We start from the raw sequence: 13,250 nt of genomic DNA on the forward strand, positions 1-13,250 counted from the left end.
CAGAGCAGGCCCTCCACACAGGGTCCCTGAGGCCCCAGTCCAAAGCAGCGGCCAGCCTTGAGGGCACTTAGAGCCAAGTGTGTCCTCGGCACATAGAGGACCCATCGCCCAGGTGCTGTGGACGGCATGGGGAAGGAGTGACACTCGCAGACCCAGCATACCCTCCATGCCCAGAATGTGCCCATCTTGCCCATGCAGGGCCTGGCACCCATGTACCCCAGGGCCCCCTCCCCAGCCCCATCAAGGACCTTTTTCCATTCCTCGGAGGACATTAGACGTGTGAGGTTCTCAGGCACAAGTTCCCGCAGGATCTTGGGGATACTAGCTAGCTGGGACCGGTCATTGTCAAACTGGGCCTTGTAGATGAGGCCCGCCAGGTGGACAGCATCCTCCCGAGAACACTTGTGGAACCCACGAAGGTACTTGGGCAGCTCCTGGGTGACGGACATGTTGGCTTTAGGCCGCTGCCCCCGACCCTTCATGCTCGGGTGGCAGAGGTGTTAGCTCACACCCAGCCAGGAGACAGAGGGGAGGGCTTCTGGCAGGGCCAGCGACCATCAAGGCAGGGCAGGGCTGGGCTCCCTGATGTCTCACCATGGAGGTGGTGGCCTGCCCTACCCCTATGTAGTGGGGACCCTCTGTTCCCTCCCCTTCCCAGCAATCATGCTGTAGGTGTTGGTATGGTCACTGTCCCCCAAGGCTGTTGGCCCTCTGCTCCTGGCTGCAGAACCCTCAGGGGCTCAGCCTGCCCACCACACGGGGCCTCAAAGGACCTCCAGAAGCCCCTGGAGAGGGGAGGTGCCCTGGAGCAAGGGAGCTGCTGCCTGCTGCCTCCCCCACCACCTCTCAGGGCAGGTGTGAGATGGAGTGACGGTGCACCCAAATACCCACCAGGAGGGAGCCTGCCCCGGTACCTGGTGGTAATGAAGTATGGTGTCTGCATTCACGTCCTTCCCCGGGGTCACGTTGAGCCACAATTTCCGCATGAAGTACACCTGGTAGGGGAGCGTCACGGGGGCCCCTGGCCAGGGGGGCCAGTGAGCACCAAGGCTGTCCTGCGGCCCAGCCGACGCTTGGACCTGTGCTCCCCACCCCTTCTTGTGGCCTGGGCATTGCTGCCCCCTCCTCGGACCCCGCCTGCAGCACATGCGCCTTGATGCCCCCAACGCCCCCATCACTGCTGTGTTTGCTCCCGCTGCCTCTCCTGCTGGAAAACCTCACCCCCTCTTCCTCCCTCACCCCCAACTCTTCCTCATCCTTCAGGAGTGATGTAGACGCCACCCTCCCCAGGGATGCTCCTGGACCTCTCTGTGGGAGTCTGGCCCCCACACAGCCTTCATCACCCTGCAGCCCAGCCATCTGTTCTAGGCCTGGCCCCATGCCCTGTCCCTGCCCGCCTGGCCCCAGGTCGAGCCATACCCATGACCCAGGGGATATAAGGGAGAACGAGTAAAGGAATGGGCAGGGGCCATGCAAGAGGTGCCAGGGGAACCTTCTGACCCTGGCCCAGGGAGGCAGACTGTCCCCTCACTCCCTGCCCCCTCCATCCCAGCCACATCCCTCCTTCCTTGCCCCGACCCTGCTCCCCTTACCTTCTTTCTGGGGCTTGTTTTTCTTCACCCAATCAGACACTTGTCGCAAGGAGTCAAAGAAGAAGTCTCCCTCCTTCTGGCTGATGACCTGGGGTGGGTGGGGAGGAAGGCAGAGGGATGTGTGCATGTAGAAGGCCTTCCAAGGGAGAGCCCTCCAGGGGTTGCTGAGGGCCTGGGTCCGGCCAGCCCATCTATGGCCTGGGAGGCTAGGTGCTGCTCAGAGTTGGCTCTCACTTGCTTGGGGGCCTGTCCCCACATTGTGCTGCTCCATAAGCCCACCTCCCTTCGTCCTGACAGCCTGCGTGCAGTGAGGGGCCTGGCCCAGTGCACGGGGGAGAATGCCACATACGCCAGACATCTGCCCGCCTTTCCCGCCACCCCTGGCCCGCCCAGCCCACGGCACCTTGTCAGCGATCTTGATGAAGAGGCTGCAGCCTTCCCAGGAGGCCAGCTGCAGCCTGGTGGCGACGCTCTGGCACACGTCCCGCACCCGGGTGTGGGTGCCCACCTCCAGCATCTGGGCAGAGAGGAATGTGTGAACATCTAAGGACCAGGCTCAGCCTGCGATGACCCCTCACAGCCTGGGGTTGGTTCTCCTTCAGGTTGGCGGGAGGGGCGTCTGGGTGGCTCTGTCGGTTGAGTGTCCAACTTGTGATTTCAGCTCAGGTCATAATCCCGGTGTCCTGAGATTGAGCCCCGTGTCGACTCCTTGTTCAGCAGGGAGTCTGCTTGGGATTCTCTCTCTCCCCCTCCCCCTGCTAGTGTGTGCTCATACAGGAGCTCTCTCTCTGTCTCTAAAATAAATAAATCTTAAAAAAAAAATAGAAGATTGTCTGGACGTGCCCTAGCCTGAGAAGGAGAAGCCTTCCCTTCTAGAAAACTGGCCGGATGCTTATGTTGTTCGGTCAGAGTGCACTGTCTTGGGGGCCCAGGAGGCTTGGCCTTTTGAACTTGCTTAGGGAGCCCTGCAGCCAGACTGTGGGAACTTTCCCTTGTGGGACCCGTTGTCTCCAAGACTGTAAAGGCCACACTGCCGCTGGGAAAGACTGCAAGGGAGCATGGTTCTCGGCCCTCTGCCCCTCACTGCCGCCACTCGGCTGGGGCCTCTCCACACAGCTGGGGCCTAATGTCTCCCCTCCCACCTCTCCTTCCCTGTCCCAAGCAGCCAACAGGGGCTGGGTCCACAGGCACAACTAATGGCAGCACCTCTTCCCCCATGCCCCAGGGCAGCGTCAGAAGCCCGTTAGGGCCCCATGCCCTGGCACTCAGCTTCACTGCCCCACCCTTGTGGCCTCCTCTCTCCTGTGCCTTGGCCAGGAGTTCCCCTCTGTACCTTCGGGACCTTCCTGACTTCCTGCTATACTGGCAGCACCCCTTCACCCCCTGGGGCAACCCCTCCCTGCACTGGCCTACAGTGCCCCATATACCTTTGGGACTTCCTGCCACACTAGCAGCACCCCCTGTGGGGTGGCCCCTCACTGTGCTGGTCTTGAGCACCTGAGAGCACAGGGTACTTAATGTGTGATGGGCAGGTAGGAGATGGTGAAGGTGAGAGACCCACTCTAACCCTGAAAAACAGTGTCAGTCTGCTTCTTTTGGCTCTCCGTGGGTAACCACCATGCGGAGGGGCTTTGCTGGGCGCTGCAGGCCAGGAGCCCGGGAAGCCAGGCCCTCCGGTGGGGTGGGGCACAGGCTCACCTCGCTAGTGTCGTTGGGGAGGTAGATCTTGTGGCAGATGCGGGAGATGTTCTGCTCCACGGCCTCCACCTCCATCGGGTGTGGGGGCTGCTTCCGGGGCCCTGTCCTAGAGCAGGACAGGGCTGAGCACGCCACCCTGCTACCCCCAGCCCAGCCCAGCCCAGGCCCCAGCTACCACCTCCAAGCTAAACTTTGTGCCAGACACAAACAATAAATAACTCTGCAACCCCAGTGGAGGACATAGTACTCACGGGCTGCCCCAGCCTGGGGTGCTCAGCACCAGGCCCAGAGGCCAGCCTGGACTCATTTCCCAGGTGTCCCGCAGTTCTGAGGAGGCTGAAAAGGCCTGGGACACACACGGGAAGGGGACCTGGGCCGAGCGCCGGTTGCCAGGGAGAGTTGGGTTCTCATTCTCACACAGCAGGGGCATCAGGCTGGAGTCAGGGCCCCCACAGGGCCTCTCTAAGGGCACCCACCTCCCCCTCCATAAGCATGGCCAACCCACCCTCTCCCAAGCCACCCAGGGCAGGTGGTGTGGATGAGTCAAGGCAGAGCCAAGGGAGAACTGTCCCACAGTGTAAGGGCTGGCCACATGGATTGTCAGGGACTGGCGTCTGATCCTGGCCACTCTGCCTGGGCAGGGTGGGGAGATGGGTGGCTTTGGGCATCAAGGTCATACTCTGGCCTCCAGGCAGTTCTCTCTGTGCCCCGGACAGGAAGCCGTTGAGGTAGGGAGAGCTCATGGCTGAGACTGAGCCTGCCAGCAGCCCCCACTGACCATCCAGTCCTCTCTGAGACCTTCAGAGCCTCACTCTCCAGCTTCTGCCCAGCTTGCTGGGGCCTGGTCCTCCTCTTTACATGGACACTAGCTCCCGGAGAGGACACAGAATCTGGCTCCACTGACAAGTGTCCACACTGGACCACAAGCTCTGGAAGGGCCAGGTGGGCCCGTCAGCATCCCCAGGCGGATGCTGCTGAGGGAGTAGGGGCTGGCAGGCTCACCTCAGGATGCTCTGGATGCGGCGGCTGCAGTCGGGGGCCAAGAGCTGCTTCCTCCGTGTGTCCACGAACTTCTGCGCGTGGGGCAGCAGTGCCTTGCCAGGCGGGAAGAGGCCGGTGCAGAGCCACAGCAGCTGCCAGCCCCTCTCCTCGCTATACCTGGAGGTGGCAGGCCCTGTCAGCCCAGAAAGGGCCCCTCTAAAGGCCCAGGCCAGCCACGCACCTCGGGGTGAAGGGGTGTGAAGCCTTCCTGAGGCCACGGACAAGGAAGCCTGCTGCCTGGTGACCTGATGCCTCCGAAAGCTTTCACATGCATAAAATGGGGAGGGGGGACCATTGTGCCCATTTGATGGAGGAGGGCACTGAGGTTTAGCGAGCCCATGGCATGCCCGGGGCACAGAGGAGAAAGGGTGGGAGAAGGTAGTGGCCAAGGCAGGTCCATTACCTCCCTGCTCTGACCACCCCCAAGAAGTCGGCAGGACGGGGATGAGGGTCCCTACCTTCCCACCGCTACTGTCAGCCCCTGGACAGGCTGGGTAGCCCCCATGAGCTGAACACTGGGCGCAGCCTCTGGAGGCTAGGGTGAAGACTGAGGGGACCTGGGCACGGAGCTCGGTGCCCTCTGGCCCCATTCCGGCCCCAGCAGACCTCTTGGTGTTGTGTGTCAGCTGCTTCAGGATCTGGCAGTAGACCTCATCCTGCAGGGCTGAGTCCTGGAGGGCCAACGAGAAGATCTGGTCGGTGAGCTCCACGGAGGTCCAGGCCTGTCTCGAAGGGTAGTCACCCATGTACCTGAGGATGGGTGTGGCTGTCAAGGAGAACATGCCGGCGTGGCTGCCTGTTATCTCTGACCCTGACCCTGGCCACACACTGGCCCTGGACCGGCCCCACGAGGGGCATATTGCCCCTGCCCTGTGCCCCATGGGGCCCGTGCCCTTCACAGAGCAGCTGTGGGGCTAGCGCAGGGAGGGGGCAGGCCGGCTGGGGAAGGATATCGATGAAGATCTGACAGGCAAGGTCCCGGAGCTCGGCACTGGCGTGGACACACTTGAGCAGAGGCTGCCGCAGTGGCTCAGGTGAGTGGGCCCACAGGTGGCCCCGGGTCCGGGCCAGGGGGAACATGGCCCTGCTGACCGTCTCCTTCTCTGGGGCCCTGTCAGGGATGGAGGCTGGGGTAAGGGCCCTTCTCGAGCCTCCTCTGCCGTGCTTCTCCTTCCTCTCCCCGCCCACCTACCGCATGTGCACTGTCGAGGGAGAGACCCAGGCTCACTCCCCCTGCCCTCCCAGGGTGGCTGTGGGAGGGTCAGAGCGTCCCCTTTCCCCAGGGAGGCCAGGTGGACACAGCACCTGCCTCCATGGCCTCCCTGGAACCCTCAGGGAGCACAGAGGGGCTGGCAGGGCCTGGTGGGAGCCTGAGTGGGCACCTAAAAAACTCGTAGGAGAATTCCTCCAGGGTGTGTGGTTTGTCCTTGGGCTGCTCCCCAGGCAGTGGCTCTGTGGGCCGTCCCTCCTGGGCTGCCAGCTTCCGCTTCTCTGGTGACATGGCCAGCAAGCTCTGTGGAGACACAGGCCTGTGAGTTCCACTGCCCACGAGGCTCTTCCCATGGGCTCCTTCCAGTGCCACGGGAGGGGCTGACCACAGGGCTGCACAGGCCCTCCCCTTCTGTGTGACCCGCGACCAGTGACTCAACGTCTCTGAGCCTGTTCCTTTCCCTTAGGAGGGCTTCTCAGACCCACCAGGCTCCCCTTCCCCAGGGCACCTCTCGGGGCACCTCTCACCGGACCCTGTTTGCCTGATTCCCTACCTCCCTCAGGCCCTAGCACAGTGTCACTTCCTCAGGGATGCCTTCCGTGAGCCCCTACCCTATCACTGGAGCCTAGAAGGACGAGTGCTTCTTCCTGGGCACTCTGCACACTAGCCATCAGTTGACAGTTTGCCCCGTGCTCGTCGAGGGGAGAGTGGCTATTGGGCTCAGTGCTGTACTGCACGGGGCACACAGTTGGTGCTCAGTACGTGCACTGGAATGCCTGTCTGTCCTGCCTCTCTGGAGGCTGGTTTTGGGGGTTGGGGGGCGTCGTACTTGGAGCTAGGGAGACGTAGGCCCCTCGGGGTCAGATTTAAATGAGGCTGACAGTGGGAAAGGATGGGTTTGTTCCCAGGACACGCTGGAGTGGGAGCATCTATGAAGCGGCAAGTGCTGGGCAAGGCCACGCACAGACACTGTGCCAGCTTCGTGGTCGCCCCGGAGGGGCGACGGGGCCGGCAGAGCAGACCTCCCGGCTGTCTGCAAGGTGAGGTACAGGCCGCCAAGCTAGCAAGCAGGCCACCCCCTCCTGTGCCCACGGGTGCCCGGGCTGAGGACAGATGAGCTTCTGAGTTACCAGCAACTGTGCCGAGGGCTTGGTGACCGTTGGGATGGCATAGAGGCAGGCCGTGGGCACCAGCCCCGTCTTGCCCGTCCTGTCGTTCTGGCCCAGGGTCCAGTGCTCAGAGGCCAACAGCCCCTGCTTCTTTGTCAGGATCAGCAGGTCCCCCTTCTTGAAGGGCAGGAGGGTGGTGTCATCTGCAATTCCAGGTCACACACAGGGGCAGAAAAGCCACCACTTACCAAGGGCTATGCAGAGGCCACAGACTGTGCTGGCATTTCATACGTTGTCTCCTTTGGCAAGTGAGGAAAGCGAGACACAGAGTTGTGGGCCCAAGGCCACCATGAGGCTGAGTGGTGGCCAGATTCCCAGGCACACAGTCCTGGCAGGCAGGAGCTGGGGAGCTCTGGCTGCGGCCCCAGCCTCAGGGGACCTGCTCTCAGTGCTGTACGCCTCCTGCGCCTGTTTCCTCCTCTGTGAGGAGGTAATAATCCCTCCCTCTTGGGCAGTTTGGGGATGGAATGGGCAACAGGGATGAGGTTTCCAGGCAGACATTTCCTCCTGCTTTAAGACCTGTAAGACCGTTTGCACAGCCCCTTCCTCTCTCCCAGTGAGCCTCCCCACACCCTCTTGAGGGCCCCACATTAACTGCACCGCCTAATTTCCAGGAGCGCTCAGCTCTTGCTGGAGTGCTGGCCTGCAGAGAATGCGTGGCCAACAACTAGACCTCTAGGGCTCAGGCCCCCACCCTGAGCTGTGTGACCCTGGACAAGCTGCTTCCCTTCTCCAAGCTTCCAGTTCCTTGTCTGTAAATGGGAAACAGGGTGGCCGTGGGGATGGTATTCCAAGTTCAGGCCAGTGGCCTGGCTGCTCTCTGCCGCGGGACGGAGTGGGCCTTTCCCTGAGCTTCCTCAACTACCTTCGCCTTGCGAGCTTTGAGACCGCCTCCTTTAAGCCCCTCATTTTGTAGAAAGGAAGGCTTTGCCTAATGCTGCCCCCCACTGTGCCCCCCACTGTGCCCCCTCTTTCCCTCTCTCTGCTTGGGTCCCTCCTGGAGCCCTGCCACGTGGCCACTGAGACATAAGGATGAGCCAGCCACCCACCCACTGACCACACGATCCGCCCCTCCCCGCCTGGCTGGGCACCTGTGGCCTTCCTGTCCTGCAGGGCCATGGCGAACACGGACCTCTCCTTCAAGCCCTCCAGAAACATGGCTACCAGCTCGGCGATGGCCACACTGCTGGGGGACATGAACTCGTACTCCTCTTCATGCAATGTGGAGACTACCAGCCTCTGCCCACCCTGGGCCTCCCTGTGGGGACAAAGGATGCCACATGACCAACGGCCTCTCCTGCCCTCCCTGTTTCAGCCCCTTGACAGCCTCAGATTGGGTGACCCTCCTGAGTTACATAAGACCTGACCAGAGGCACTGGTAGGGCCAAAGTGTGAGCTTAGGTCAACGCACATCCCAGGCACTACTGTGCGTGGTGGGCAAATGACAGCCAGAGCTCAGGGTCCCTTGGGCTTCAAAGGCAGTGGGTGGTGCCAAGCCCCAGTCTGTGGACTTAGCTCTGGATGGGTCATGAGGTGGCTGGTGTGCAGGGCCACCACAGGGACACAGCAAAGAATGCTGGAGCTGAGATGAGGCACCGGCCATGGTGAGCTTGGGCGAGCTGCCTCCTGTCTTAGTTTATTCATCTGCATGCCATGGGGACAAGGGCCCAGCATGGTCAGCCCGAGGAAGTGGTGGCCATTGTGTGTCCCGCATACTGGTAATGATTATTATGGTCATGGCCCACTGGGGTATGCTTTAACCAAGGGGGGCTCTGGAAGGGTACAGGCAGGCCTTCCCAAAGAGCTGGGAGGCACTCTCAGAAGACAAGAGGCATGCAGAGCCATGGAGGCGGGGGATCTGAGGCCCAGCCTGTAATTCTGCTCTGCCACACACCCAGCCTCTGTGCCTTGCTTCCTCTCTCAGATGGTCTGCACCTTCCACGTGACCAGTTCTTGCCCGCAAGCAGGGAAGGAGCCTGTACGTGAATGCACACCCAAAGGCTGCAAGCTTTTGTGGCCCCTTCCAGGTAGATTTGGGTTTTAAAGAGAAGCCCGAGAGAACAATGCCTCACATGCAGACACAGTACTTAACAGGGTAGTGCCAAACTAGTGGCAGGAGAGGGTGGGGTCCCAAGTCCAGTGGCCAACACACTGTACATGTCCCTCCTCACCCCCACACTCCAGCCGGGTGTCAGGGACAACGTGCCTCCCTCTATCCCTGTTTTTCCCGGAGCCCCCAAGGACTAAGGTTGTGAGCAAAGAGAGATTTGAGGCATCTTCCCTTGGGACTCCCACCTGTTGGTGATCAGACTCATGACCTCTGGGAAAGACAGTTCTAGTAGCATCTTCTCCTTCTGGTCCAGGAAGTATATCCCCTTCCAGTTAACCGCCAAGATCAGCTGAGTCTTGGGCAATCGGGGGCCTGGCCGGGGGGAGATAGGGGTGTGAAGTTTAGGTTGGCCCCAGGGGGGGCCCTGCCTGCACCCCTCACCTCCATCAGATCCCATTACCAGAGAGTGTGGTGACCTCGAAGAGCCGGGAGAAGAGCAGCGGCCACTGCAGGCGGGCGGCGTCCACCACCTGCTCCTGCACGGCCAGTGGCTTTGCCTGCTTCTGGGTGTATTGTGCCTGCAGGGGGGACACAATGGGTCACTTCCATCACTCATCTCCCATTTTCCCCTCAGTGAGCTAGTGGCCCAACGCCCACGGTGCTCATTTGCTGGATCACTCTGTGAAGCCTCTACCCACAGAGAGGTCGGTGCTGGTGAGGGCTGGCAGGGAGGCTCGGTTGACTGGTGCAGCCCCATGTCATGTGCCCTGGCGGAGGACCATTCGTGTGTGGTTTTGAGAGGGGAGGAAGGCTTGCTCCCTCTTTAGCGTCAGGGTGCCAAAGGGCTAGCTCAGGCTGCAGCTCGTTGCCTCATGGAAAGCTATGGAAAGCTGTGAGGTGGGCTTGTCCATGCGTGCGTGCTTGGGCCTGCTCCCGCCAACACGTGCGTGCCTTGTGGGACTGTATCCTGCTCTGTGCAGGAGGCCTGTCTTGGTGTGTGCCTCTGTGTCCTTGGTACCTTGGTCTGTCTTCCCTGGAGTTCTTCTGCCTATCTGGGAGCCACTCTCAGGGACCTTCATCTCAACCCACCCCCAGTCGACTTCCCCTCCTCCCTCTTTCTTGGCTTCCTCTCCACCTCCCCTCGCCCCTCCCCTTCTCCACTGCTCTGGATCCATAGCTGCCTATAGTGTCCGATGGAACTTTCTTTTTCCTATTTGTTGAAAAAAATGTTATTTCTCTTGTTGACAGTTTAAAAAGTGGGTGGGTAACATTCATACCCTGGATTATGGAATGTAAATGGATGCCTCATATCTGAAGGGTGACCTGGCAACCGGCAACATGGATCAGGAATTGTGGAATGTTCCTACTCTCTGAAATCTCCTTCCTAGGAATCTATCCTGCCAAGAAACTGGCAAGCATATAGAAGTTGTATCTACAAAGTGGTTCACCTTGTTGTTTTAATAGTGAAAAATGGAGACTGACCTTACTGTTCATCAGTAAGAATCGGTAAATTATAATTCACTACTACGACAGTACTATGCAGCCATTAAAAATGAACATGAAAATAAGAAGAAAAAAGGGGAAAAAAGAAATTAAAAAAAGGGAAAAAATGAACATGAAGATTAGTATGTAGTGACATGGAAACAGGCCCCATGCTACATGGTTAAGTGAAGAAGCAGGTTGAAAGTTGCTGTATGATACGCTCCTATGTTTATTTTTTAAAAGGTGAATAATTCCTCTCTCTCTAATTGTATTCCTATCTCTGTTGTGTACACATGAATATGGTTTGGAAGGATCTATACCACAATGTTAAGATGCATGGGCTCACTGATACGATATTATTGGTGATTTTGCTTCTCTCCTTGTATTTGTCTGTATTTTCTGATGTATTTGGCAAAGTAAGTGGTTTTAAGTGGTCTAATGAAAAAAATCTGTGTAACTATGTTCACTTTGGAAAAAAGCGGTTGGGTAACATTTCCTAATTCTTTTACCCTCACCCCAACTCTCCCTTCCCAAATTACAAAGCCACTTCTTACTCATGTTCATTTGGGTTCACATGAACCCTCTGGCCCTCCCTCATATGAGCCCTAAAAGCCCATGGTCTTTCTCCTGTAAACACATCCACTCGGCCTGGGAAACACCAAAAATGACCAAGTGGGCTTTGCTTTTCCAAATTCCTATCACCAAGAACTGTTTCCAAGAGATGCTAATGGGCATCTCGTAGAACAAAGGTCTGGTGGTCAAATATGTCTGGGAAAGGTTGGGTTAACAAGCAGGCTTCTTTACTGCAGGACTTGTCAGAGCCTTTCATAAGTGGTTATGCACTGTGACTCCCTAAAAGCAGGACATGGAAAGCTGTATTTTCCAAACCACAGGTGCACGGGACCCTTGTCCACAGGCCCCCTTGGGGCACAGTCTTTTTGTGAGGCAGAATGCAGACTATGTTGGTTGGCCATCCTCACTGTCCTTCTCAGAATTTGCATGGCCCCTGCTGCCTGAACCACTCACCTGGGGTTCATCTCCCTGCCACTGGGTTGGAAGCCCCTAACAAGTAGGCACAATGCTATTTTCTTCTTCTCCACTCCCTGTCCTGCCCTTTTGTGGTCCATAGCACCATGGGGATAGTTGAGGTGGGCACAGGTATTAACCAAAGGGAAACCCGCCATGCACAGCTCTCCTGCAGGAGGAGCGGCAGTGAACAGTGAGCCGGGCCCAGAACCTTAGGCCACGCTGCTGAGCTCAGCACCCCGGGAGGAAGGAGGCTCTTAGGGGTGGCAGGTTTGGGGAGGGTTGCCCCTGTGGCGGGGGAAGGGAGACAGGGGGACTGTGAATCAGATGAGGCGTCTTGGCCATCCCCTTGTGGGGTGACGTTTAGGGAGCAGCGGAAACCCTCTCTGGTGTGGGTGACCCTGAGGACGCAGGTGTGTGTTGGTGGGGAGGTGGGGGCACGGAGCCCTCCGGGAGGAGCTATGTTCACATGGTGCGGGCTGACCAAGTAGGGGGAGAAGACGGGCAGCCCCCCTGCTGCCCAGAGCCTGTACCGAGGGCACAGGTGTGGTGTGCAGCTGGCGGCTGAGGCCTAGCCAGACGCTGCAGTAGAGATGAGCATGGGGATGAGCTGCCCCAAATCGCCCGAGATGCTGACTGGAAGGAGGAGGGACAGCAGAGTGGGCCTGCGACAGGGAGCTGGACTGACCGAGATTGTTTAAATCTCAAGAGGTAGAGCTAGTCTAACTGGCAAGCCAAAGTCTCCCGTTCCCCAGTGGGAGCCCTCCACCTGTCTACACACCTAGGGCCCCTGCCCCAAAGGAGGCCACAGAGCCCAAGTGCCCAGGCTCTGTGGAGGCTGACCTTGGCAAGGGCGGCAGTGACGAGGCTAGCCCACTTCTCTGGCGGCTTCGTCCTGTACAGCTTGGAGGGGACGCAGCTGTGCAGCAGCTCCCGGATGGCCTCGCTCCCCACCGAGGCACCGTGCTGCACATAGCAGCGCTGGGCCAGCAGCTGTACCAGCTCTTCCTCCTGCACAACCCGGGGAAAAACAGGGGGGTCAGGGGGGAGGAGCCCACCTCCCCCAGGATGTCCCAGCACAGTGGAGAAGACCAGCCCTTAGGCAAGAACCGGGAATATGAGCAGCCACCTGTCCTGTCACCTCTGTTAGGTCGGACCTGCCCCTTCCCCAACACACTGGAACCACAGCGTGCCTAACGGGCCCCAGTAGGCTGCTGTCCTCGGCTTGAGGACAAGGGCTGATCCCCCATGCCACTCTCCCAACTCTCAGGCAGACAGTGAGTGTGGGGGAGGGAGCTCTGAGGCCTGGGTGGAACCCCAACATTGCTGTCTGAGAAGGGCAAGTCCTTTCCCCTGTCTTACCCAGTGTTCACTTGTCAAGGGTGACACCCCTGTGTGGCTTCTGCAAGGATTCATTTGGGTAGGATCCTGCGTAAGGCACCAGCATGGCCCAGCATGGGGCAGGGCTCCCTGCTTCAGGAGCCCCATGGGTACCGGCAGCCCTCTTCTCTCTGGAACACCAAAGCCTGCAGAATCACCTAGCTGCCTGCCTCTCTGGGGCCTGTCTCTGTGGCCCCTGCCTCTCCTTTCCCACTGCCCCATTTCAGGCAGGCCTCCAGGCTTGCTGCAGCCAGCTCTGAGCCTGAGAGCAGTGTCCTCCTGTCTCAGGCATGGGAAGGTCTGCAAACACAGGTGTACTGCTGCTCTGAGGACCAGGACCTGGATGCTCACGACCATACACTGAGCTCTGGCTCCTCTTTGCACTTTCCAGAGGGCCTGAGCCTCAGAGGTGACATCATGTTCTGAGGTCCCACTGCCAGGAAGAGGCACAGGTGGGACTGGAACTTGAGCACTAGGGCTCTAAGGCCCTTCCCGCTGCCCCACGAATAGCTGCCGTGGTGAAGCCAGGTGGCCTGGGGCTGATGGGAGGCCTCCCCTGCCTGTGCCTGGTGTGTCGGACCCCAGAAGCCTGAGCAAACCTG

The 13,250-nt window shown here is 59.3% G+C and overlaps 1 protein-coding gene across 4 annotated transcripts in view; it reads right to left on the bottom strand.

Moving 5' to 3' along the window:
* Positions 1-13,250, bottom strand: part of MYO7B (myosin VIIB) — a 92,102-nt gene that overhangs the window by 1,727 nt on the left and 77,125 nt on the right. For 3 of the 4 annotated variants that reach the window (XM_034654336.1, XM_034654337.1, XM_034654338.1), the window contains 14 exons: positions 12,112-12,279; positions 9,221-9,338; positions 9,006-9,132; positions 7,802-7,968; positions 6,672-6,853; positions 5,714-5,844; positions 5,285-5,442; positions 4,938-5,091; positions 4,293-4,448; positions 3,291-3,396; positions 1,996-2,109; positions 1,593-1,680; positions 915-1,021; positions 249-434 (listed from right to left, as the gene is read on the bottom strand). In XM_034654336.1, the coding sequence (XP_034510227.1) occupies positions 249-434; positions 915-1,021; positions 1,593-1,680; positions 1,996-2,109; positions 3,291-3,396; positions 4,293-4,448; positions 4,938-5,091; positions 5,285-5,442; positions 5,714-5,844; positions 6,672-6,853; positions 7,802-7,968; positions 9,006-9,132; positions 9,221-9,338; positions 12,112-12,279 (1,962 nt within the window). Of the gene's footprint in view, positions 1-248; positions 435-914; positions 1,022-1,592; positions 1,681-1,995; positions 2,110-3,290; positions 3,397-4,292; positions 4,449-4,789; positions 5,092-5,284; positions 5,443-5,713; positions 5,845-6,671; positions 6,854-7,801; positions 7,969-9,005; positions 9,133-9,220; positions 9,339-12,111; positions 12,280-13,250 lie in introns of those variants that run through there. The other variant, XM_034654339.1, reaches the window with a different exon arrangement.

The sequence above is a fragment of the Ailuropoda melanoleuca genome, chromosome 2, assembly GCF_002007445.2.
Source record: "Ailuropoda melanoleuca isolate Jingjing chromosome 2, ASM200744v2, whole genome shotgun sequence".
Classification (NCBI taxonomy): Eukaryota; Metazoa; Chordata; class Mammalia; order Carnivora; family Ursidae; genus Ailuropoda; species Ailuropoda melanoleuca.